This window comes from Oncorhynchus kisutch, linkage group LG7 (assembly GCF_002021735.2).
Source record: "Oncorhynchus kisutch isolate 150728-3 linkage group LG7, Okis_V2, whole genome shotgun sequence".
NCBI lineage: Eukaryota > Metazoa > Chordata > Actinopteri > Salmoniformes > Salmonidae > Oncorhynchus > Oncorhynchus kisutch.
The window spans coordinates 39,710,477-39,720,322 of record NC_034180.2 but is presented as its reverse complement, the minus strand read 5'-3'; the positions used below and the strand labels follow the sequence as shown (position 1 = coordinate 39,720,322).

The 9,846-nt window shown below is 39.0% G+C and overlaps 2 protein-coding genes across 4 annotated transcripts in view; both read left to right on the top strand.

The window, feature by feature from the left end:
- The first annotated feature begins 715 nt into the window (after positions 1 to 715).
- Positions 716 to 5,365, top strand: LOC109894608 (cytochrome c oxidase subunit 7A2, mitochondrial-like). The gene is made up of 4 exons (XM_020488216.1): positions 716 to 894; positions 3,650 to 3,739; positions 4,653 to 4,737; positions 5,132 to 5,365. The coding sequence occupies exons 1-4, from the start codon at positions 877 to 879 to the stop codon at positions 5,185 to 5,187; spliced, it is 249 nt and encodes an 82-aa protein (XP_020343805.1). The 5' UTR covers positions 716 to 876; the 3' UTR covers positions 5,188 to 5,365.
- A 1,607-nt stretch (positions 5,366 to 6,972) lies between these two features.
- LOC109893783 (collagen alpha-1(XII) chain) overlaps positions 6,973 to 9,846 on the top strand; it is an 87,602-nt gene continuing 84,728 nt past the window's right edge. Inside the window, exons 1-2 of one of the 3 annotated variants that reach the window (XM_031829082.1) lie at positions 6,973 to 7,612; positions 8,419 to 8,524. In XM_031829082.1, coding sequence (XP_031684942.1) covers positions 8,455 to 8,524 — 70 coding nt within the window. In that variant the 5' untranslated portion in view covers positions 6,973 to 7,612; positions 8,419 to 8,454. The remainder of the gene's footprint in view (positions 7,613 to 8,418; positions 8,525 to 9,846) is intronic. The other 2 variants (XM_031829081.1, XM_031829083.1) reach the window with 2 other exon arrangements.

The window sequence follows — 9,846 nt, the reverse complement described above, 5'->3', positions numbered from 1 at the left end:
TGTGTCAGAATTTTGGGAAAACCTTGCAAAATACTTATATACAATTATGAACACTAGCTATGTTTTTGACATGAAAGATATAATATGTTACTATTGCAATGATAACAAGACCACTGAAATGATTGTGAATTATTTTATTCTTGTTGTCAAATACTTCATACACAAACAGAAATTCCAAAATTCTATACCAAAATTCTATATTTTTTTATTGAATTGAACTATTTTATTAAAACATTAACCCTTGTGAACAATAACAATAACATTTTTCTAAATCATTACAATAAGTTTTTTTCAGAGTGATTACAATTGCACTAGAATTGTTTATTTTTTTTAAAATATTTTTTTGTTTGTTTCAGTATTTTCTAGTTAATACCTGAGTTCTGTTTTGTATGATGTAAGAATGTAAATTGTTGACCTGTATTTTGAATAATTTTTTTTTTTAAATGCTATGCTTTACTAGCCTCAATTTATGAATATGCATAGCCATCACGAGACAACTCCCATATAAGGTGTTTTTTCTCAGCTTTGTCGGGATGTCACGTGTCCTACTTATATCAGTACACTCGTAACATGTTAAGCATTACGGAACTTCAATTTTATCAAATTAACCTCACTTAGCAAATAAGCCATTATTTTGGGGGGGACCAAATTAAACTCTCATTCATTTCCATACAAAAACTCCTTGCTTGGTGGGCGAAACAACGTCACCTGCTGGAGGGAGACAGAGTTTCTGCCGAGTTGGCCACTCTCACCGTCTTCCTCTCTAGTGACTGACAACTGCAATTTATTCGCCATAAAGAATCTTGGGATATCACCGGAAGCACAGTAGATACGTTTTCAAAGTGTCCTTGTGCACTCACCTAGAAGTTTACCAAAATGTACAGACAATTTATGGTAAGCGTTCAATTATATATTCGACCAATTGTTATGTATTTGTGTACGCTATTCGATATTTTATTTTTGGCTACTGCCGTTATCTGACATATGCCTCCTCAAGTGAACTCTAAGCTACCGAGCTGTTGCTAAGCTAGCGTGTAACGTTAACCGTTGACTATCTAGCCTTTTTTTGTCAGGGTAGTTGGCATACTAGCTAGCTATCACCTGATATTTTACACTTGCTTGACAATCAAGTTAGCCTTCTGATCTAAACACCTGTTTTTATACAGTATATTGTTAACCTAGCTAGAATGACACATGTTAGCTACTTGGTAAGCTAACCAAATGAGTAACTACATAGTAGTTATTCAATCAGGTAAACCTAGCTTGCCACGTATTCTCTTCCCCAGTCTTGAATTGTCATCCACAAGTGTAAAGGTCGCATAGGTTAGCTAGGAAAATTCTGACTAGCTCTATCTAACTATCCAAGTGTTGTAAAAGGTGGCGTTTGCACGTACACTTGTCATGTGAATGGCTATTTTTTGGAACAGGGTTTACGTCATCTGACACTTAAAGATGCGCTACGCTCCCTGGTTGCTAAAATTCTAATAGTCCGCCTAATTTCAGGTTGTGACAAAACAAGCAGTCATTGTGTAAAGAATAATTGTACCATCTAAACCGATATGAAATATATTTTCCATTACTAAAAATATAGTATATTCATCTGTTTGAAGCTGGTGTAGAAAACCGAAAGTAAAAGACGCAGAACCTTTAGCACGGGAAGCATAGACATAGCACACACAGAACAGATCTACCGCTTATTAGACTTGCTTTCAACTTGAATGAATGATCTATAACTAAAATGTGAATTTGGTCAGGTAGCCCAAAAAGTTACATTGTAGCTTTAATGTATGTGTGTGGAGGATAATGGTGCTTTCAAGATAATTGGGAACTTTTAGTTCAAATCATGGCATCAATGATCTTCACTTCGGAAAGTCGGAGCTCTAGAAAGATGCCAGAGTTTCCGACTTGGAATTACGAGTTGTCGTTCAAAAATATGTTCCCCAGTCGGAGCTTGTTTTTCCCCCGACTTCCCAGTTGTCTTGAAAGCTTGGAAGTCTGAGATTTCTGAGTTACCAGTGGTTTTGAACACGGCATAATTTATGCTCAACTGTCTAGAATCACAGCTAGCTACATGGCTTTCTAATGGACCAATTCTGTTGGCTAGATCTACAGTATCTAGCAGAAGGTGTACATTATACAGTATATACAAAAGTATGTGGACACCCCTTCAAATTAATGGATTTGGCTATTTCAGCCACACCCGTTGCTGACAGGTTTATAAAATCGAGCACACAGCCAGGCAGTCTACATAGACAAACATTGACAGTAGAATGGCCTTACTAAAGAGGTCAGTGACTTTCAACATGGTGCTGTCATAGGATGCCATCTTTCCAACAAGTCAGTTTGTCAAATTTCTGCCCTGCTAGAGCTGCCCCGGTCAACTGTAAGTGCTGTTGTTGTGAAGTGGAAACGTCTTGGAGCACCAACGACTGAGCTGTAAAGTGGTAGGCTACCCAAGCTCACAAAACAGGACAGAATAGTGCTGAAGTGCGTAGTTCCTAAAAATCTTCTGGCCTCGGTTGCAACGCTCACTACAGAGTTCCAAACTGCCTCAAGAAGCAACGACGGTAAAATAAGTGTTGGTCGGGAGCTTCATAAAATGGGTTTCCATGGCCGAGCAGCCGCACACAATGCCAAGCGTCGGCTGGAGTGGTGTATAGCCCGCCGCCATTGGACTCTGGAGCAGTGGCAACGCATTCTCTGGAGTGATGAATCACACCCCACCATCTGGCAGTCTGACGGACAAATCTGTGTTTGGTGGATGCCAGGTGAACGCTACCTGCCCGAATGCATAGTGCCAACTGTAAAGTTTGGTGGAGGAGGAATAATGGTTTGGCTTGGCTTCTTAGTTCCAGTGAAGGGAAATCTTAACGCTACAGATGCTAGTGACATTCTAGACGATTCTGTGCTTCCTGCTTTTTGGCAACAGTTTGGGGGAGGCCCTTTCCTGTTTCAGTATGACAATTACCCCTGTGCACAAAGCGAGGTCCATACAGAAATAGTTTGTTGAGATCCGTGTCGAAGAATTTGACTGGCTTGTATAACTGATGTGAAATGGCTGGCTAGTTAGCGGTGGTGCGCGCTAATAGCGTTTCAATCGGTGACGTCACTTGCTCTGAGACCTTGAAGTAGTTGTTCCCCTTGCTCTGCAAGAGCCACGGCTTTTGTGGAGCGATGGGTAACGATGCTTTGAGGGTGGCTGTTGTCGATGTGTGCAGAGGGTCCCTGGTTCGAGCCCAGGTAGGGGCGAGGAGAGGGACGGAAGCTATACCGTTACACTTGCACAGAGCCCTGTCCTCAACCCCATCATCATAATTGGAACGCCGACTGCTAGCCAGGCCTAATCACCCAACATCAGTGCCCGACCTCACTAATGCTCTTAGCAAGTCCCCGCAGCAATGTTCCAACATCTTGTGGAAAGCCTTCCCAGAAGAGTGGAGGCTGTTATAGCAGCAAAGGGGGGACCAACTCTATATTAATGCCCATGATTTTGGAATTAATGTTCAACGAGCAGGTGTCCACATTATTTTGGTCATGTATTGTAGCTAAAGCAAGGTTATTAGGTATTGCACATGTAAACACTTCAGTAATCATTTCCAGTTAATGTTTTTATTTTTCTGCATCTCTTCCTGATCACCTATATGTTTAGAGACTTCAGCAGCTGTCCAGCCGGACTATCTCCAGTAGTGCCCGCAGACAAGTGGACAACATGGTCAAGGAGAAGCAGAAGCTGTTCCAGGTAAGCTCTGGGGCCAAGACAGGCAGATGGCGATGGAGTGGAAATGTGGAATGGAACACCTGTCTACCGAAGCTCAAATACTGTTTTTAAAAGTTGACAATTCTGTTCTGGTTTTGATTACCTAATTTTGACAGTCAATATTTGTGTTCAATCTTGTTTGACTAGTAATGGTGCAGTAATGCTAAGGTTAAAGTTTGCACTTTATTCTCAGGTTCTGGAAACAGAATCTTATTTTCCCACCATTGTAGCCTGAAAGATAAGTATTTATGATGTTTGCTCATAGGTTCACTCTTAGTTTGGGCTGGGCTGACTAATTTTGCATGCAGCGTGATATGCAAACAGCTGATACAAAATGAGACTTTTGATATCAGTGCTTTGCTGAATCTTGCATAACACCCAGAGGATGTCCATTGCCCTGCTTTAAAATTGTGCATCGCCTCATGGACGTCCCGGTAGTGGCCGGCTGCGACAGAGCATGGGCTCGAACCCAGAATCTCTGGTTGCACAGTGCCTTAGACCACTGCGCCACCCGGGAGGCTGCTTTTCTGCAATTTGTTGTTGGTTTTCATCTTAGCCTAAGAATTTCCTGATCCTTTTAAGGTCATAATGTTCATGGTAAGTAATTCCGTTTGTTGCTTTCCAATAAGTATAAATCTTTTAAAAACGTTTACTTGTTTTAATTGTAGTTCTAAACATCTCACAAAATAATTGGGGCTATTGTAGTGCAGTGTGTGTTGATTAAGGAAATATTCAACATATTCAGGTGGTGCAAAAGTGCTTAGACCATAAAATACAGCCACCACCCAGACCGAACCATTTAGTTTGTGGTTCATATATGTTGCTATGAAGGGCTTCTTTGCATACTTCTGAATATCATTTATAGGCTAATTTCCTCTTCTTCCTGTTTACACAGGCAGATAACGGGATACCAGTCCATCTGAAGGGAGGAGCCAAGGATGCTATTCTGTACAGGGCAACGATGGCCCTTACAGTCTTTGGTAAGTATGCATTACTTGTTGTACAGCCCTGATATGACCCTCCTTGAATGTAACATTGATTGTAAGCGCTAATGGAATTTTTACGGCATATAATCAAATAATATAGATCAGGTCTAACTACACACAGTGGAGTCAAATACCAGTTTCTCACATATTTTTTTTATTTGACCTTTATTTAACTAGGCAAGTCAGTTAAGAACAAGTTCTTTTTTTCAATGACGGCCTTGGAACAGTGGGTTAACTGCCTTGTTCAGGGGCAGAACGACAGATATTTACCTTTTCAGCTCGGGGATTCGATCTTGCAACCTTCCGGGTCTAGTCCAACGCTCTAACCACTAGGCTACCTACCGCCCCTATGCCTGTTATATAAAACATCTTTCTCCTCTCTTCACAGGAAGTGGATTTGTCGTGTATGAACTCCTCAATGCAGCAATGCCCAAGAAGGCATGAGTGCCCTTATCCATTTCCATCCCTAAATGAATCTTCTCTGTGGTACAGATGTATGATCTGGGAGATTTTTTTTTTGTCCTGTCAATAATGCCAATTTGTTTCATGCATGGGATCAATATTTATTGATTGTTCAATGAATGTACCATAGAGAATAAAACGACCACAATACAAAGTCTTATCCATGTGAATGTTATCATTTCAAAATCTCAATACATCTGATAGTTATTTTTTTCTTTTTAGATACAGAATATGTATACTTTGTCTATAGCAATTCTGTTTTTAGCTGTGATTGTGTACATGAACCAATAGATAAACCATTATATGGGACAAAAGCCCCTGGGCCTATAGGATAATGGTTACTTCTGTGCATGTGGTTGACTTTCAATGCTCTGCCCAAAATGTATTTCCTGCTTTTAAACACTAGAGGCCCTCACTGATCATGAAATGAGGGACATTTTACCATGTTTACAATCATCCCAAGAGGTGACACTGCCTCAATGAAACCCAAGCTGTTCAAGGCTGTTGATATGGGCTACCCAGTGGTGTAGTAGTGGTTACGCTCAAATTTAGCTAAAGAAAATATCAAAACAGTGAAGGAAAGGCACCCCATGTGGAAAAATTGTGAGAAACAGTGACATACACTCTGAATGACCTAAAATTATGAATCCCATATGGGTCTTTCACAGTCAGGCCAACCCAAACTGTACTGTGCAGTAGGCTAATAGTATGTCTACAACAGATGACTGAGTCAGAAATTCGCAGGTTTCAAACATTCCACATCATGCTTTTAAATTCTTCTTCTTTTTTACAGAAAAACAAAATTGTATGTTTTAAGTCCATAACAATGCTTAAACCAATTTTGAGTTTGGACAAATCGAAGAAATTTGGATTTATTAGAGTAGTTACCCTTTAATTCAATTGTTTGATTAGAGGTGTTTCTGTAGCGCATCAGAAGGAGTTTGCAAAAGTAATGGCCACTGGATTGATGCAAATAATCATATGATTCTGAGTGGGCGTGGGCTACTTTATACCTACACTTAATAGAGAAGGTTTTTGGGAAAGCCTTTCCATCTACCAGAAGACAGTGAGACCTATTATTAACATCGCTATATTTTTCCCGTTCCTTAATTGTTTTAAACCTGGACGTTTTACTTCATATTATGAAGCATGTCTTACCTTGCTTCAAAGTAGCCTACAGCCAAAACCCCACCGTAGAAACGTGGAGGCAATTATTTTTATAGACTTACTCGTATGCGTTCCCCTGTTCTATTGGTTTATGTCAACGGGTTTTCATTGTATAGCAGCTAAATGCATTATCCTAATCATATTATCAAACCATGATAGTTGTTGCATCTTTAAGTCCCTCCTCCTTCTAACGGATATTTCCATATCTGTGTGCTTGCATGTGCGGTGCGCATTTTTAATGGTGTTTTCCCGCTAATTGCATTTTGGAATATCCATGCATAGGCCAACTGCAGTGTGAACATTGCTGCCTCTAAAATGTGAATAAATAATACTTTATCAATATTTTACGCTAGACATTCCTATCCTTTCCATCAGTCCTATTAATTTATACGGCGTATACGTCCACTACACCACTTTCATACGTATCAATGGGGGTTAAGAAGTGAATAAGAAGAAGAAAATAAGTGGGTATACCCTCCGATACACCACTGGGACTACCTGTCCCGTACAATTACTTAATCAAGTGAAATTGTACTAGATAAGTTATATAGTTTATTGTTTGCAGTTGTCATTAAATGTAGGACTGTGTCATTGTGTTTTAAAATCGGTGGAATTGTATGTGTACAAGTTACCCGCATGTAGTCTAGGTTGCCCTGGCGACTGCATATATTCTCAGAGAGATCCACAAGAAAATCCACGAACGAGTCGTTTGGATAGTAAATTCAGCTGGTTTTTATTGATTGAACAAATACTTTCACTGAAATAGTAAGTAGACCATTTTTTAAAACCTAATATAGCCTACATTTGAATTTCCTCAGGGTTGACTGGCTATATAGACTGTGACTCACATTATCCCTGTTAACCCGTTATAGGCACTTAAGACAGAAGATCGTGATGTGCCAAAGGAATGCAGAAAAGAATGCACTTCCCTGAAGTGTATTCCCACTGGTGGATGTTTCACATATCAAACCATGGCAAGGTTTACCGGTGGACTTTCGTAAGAGTTTACGGCGGTAAAATGAGAGTTGGGAACAGCCCCCTTTTAAGTAGCAGATTGTGGAAAGATTCTACCCACTTGGACAGAGACTTCCTTCTTGTACATCTGCTGTTGGAGCTTCCAGTAGCCAGCTAGAGGAGAGAAGGGTATACCCAGAGCTCCTAAAAGTTATCTATTCGTAGAAGTTATCTTCAACGAGACTGCATTTACATTTTTTTATTTTATTCTGTCAGAATTGACCAGGTGAGCTACAAATATTTTATTTTATCCTGCTGTTGATTAGAAATAATTCAATATTTATACAAAATAAATGCCTTTCAATGAATAAGACATTGTGCTAATCTGTATGTGCTATTTATGCACCTTTTCAAAGACCTGGATACAGGAACGCAAAGATTAATTTATTTCTGGGAATAACTGCAAGATTAGTGCTTTTTTTCGCGGTCGGTTAATTCTTTAGGTTATAGTTTGTCCATAAAGAAACACGTCTATGTTGGATTATTTCTGGACCCAGTGTGTAATCAAGAATTATACTGTACGAGAGTATGCGCATCGAAGGAGAATAGTTTAGCCAAAGTAATCAATATATTAGTTGATCATTGGTAAACCTTTACTTTAAAGCAATGATACATTTGCTATTGGGCATTTTATTCTACATAATATATATACTTTTATAATCTATGAGCCTAACCTATACAACAGGTTGAATTATGATTACATTATTTATTAACAGTGAGTGAACGAAATCCATTTTTAGACTACTTATGCTTAATAACGAATATAGTTCAGAAAAAAGTGATTCTATTTTTTTAGATAACCGTGCAAAAAGTGACAGAAGTTAGGTCGTTAAATAGGCCTACTTTTTTCTCTCTTTTCATTGAACCAAATTTAGCCAGACAGTGGTTTAGGTCAATTCCTCCACTGGCAGATGCCCTTTCAGTCAGGCAAATGTAATCTATTCCCTTTCGAGGGCTCGTGACTTTCTGGCCACTCTCATCCCAACGCTACACTAAATGGGTTTAAATTTTTGATTGCAACTCTCTTCTCAGATTGATTCATGTGCTGCTGACCCATAAAGTATAAAAATGAAGATAAGGCTGTCGCTGGCCGTGGCTGCCTTTGTTGCTGTGTTATTCTCCACAGTTGAAGCTCAAGGTAAATGTCCCTCCCCCCTATCCCTCCTGTCAAGCCTTTTCATATACCCTCCAACTCTCTCTCTCTCTCTCTCTCTCTCTCTCTCTCTCTAGTTGTTTGATTACAGTGTTTAGGATGTAGGGGTTTTATTGTGTGTGGACCTACTATCACATGGAAACAACCCTAATGCATTGTACAGTATGATTAATAAAATTATACCCAGTTATGTGTGTATTGTGCTTGATTTGACTTGTCCTGAACCTGTCTCTTGTTCTGTAATGTATTATGAGTTATTTCAGAATAGTTACAATTGCATTTACTCACTCCTGGTACATGTATATAACATATTCTAAATTAGTTTTTATAATTATGATAGGACATATACAAACTCTGTCATGAAACCAAAATCAGGAAATGTCTCCAGCTATGCCAATGAGAAATTAGGGACTCTGGTATTATGTCGTCAACAGTCATCTGTAATACCCAGTATGTGACATTACTGTCTCAACAGTTGGATCTGACTTTTATGTTGATGTCAGAGTCCTCACAGGGCTCTGAAACCATCATGTCTAACCATAGTCGTATTGATGTTATGGTTTGGTAAAAGAATCCAGGTTTCAATAGTCATTCCTTCATTGAAAATTAGATAGGATTTTTTTTTCTTTCAATTATGTGTTTTCTAAAACAAAAGTACACTAAAAAGAAGTAAAACTAAAATCATTTCATGGTTTAGTTATTCCCCTCTGTAATTATGTCAACTAAAATTAAGTTTACATTAGCTGTTCTAGATTTGAGTATTTCTCATATTTCGATCGCCAAACAAAATAAGTGGTCATGACATGATCATTTGTAGAAATGTGAGATCATAGTTTCAATATCCCTGATGATCAAAATGTGAGAATTCAATTCTTATGTTTTTTTGAAGTGTAAAAACACTTTCAGACCAAAGACAAAAACCCAAAATGGAAAGTTCTGATTATTTCCCCTGAAAGCTTTTTTGGGGAGTCCAATGTCTACTCCCATATATCTTTACTAACGGAATGGAAATATGTAATATGAGAATCGCAAATTAATCTTCAGACAGGGCAAAGACAAAGATAATGTGGCATTCTCGAAAACGTTGAGTTGCGATCCATATGGAAAGTTAATTTGTAGTAATTTTTGTCAGTACATGTTGCGAAATTACTTTGGCATCCCTTCTGCCTCTTTTGGAGAGTCATAGCTCTTTCCTCTGAATGACTGACTGGCTGTAGACTAAGGTTACTGACAGTAGCCAGAGTCTGGCTTATGGGAAAGGCAGAGGTGTCCTCTGGTCAACCAGGGTGCTGTGATGTGCATCCACG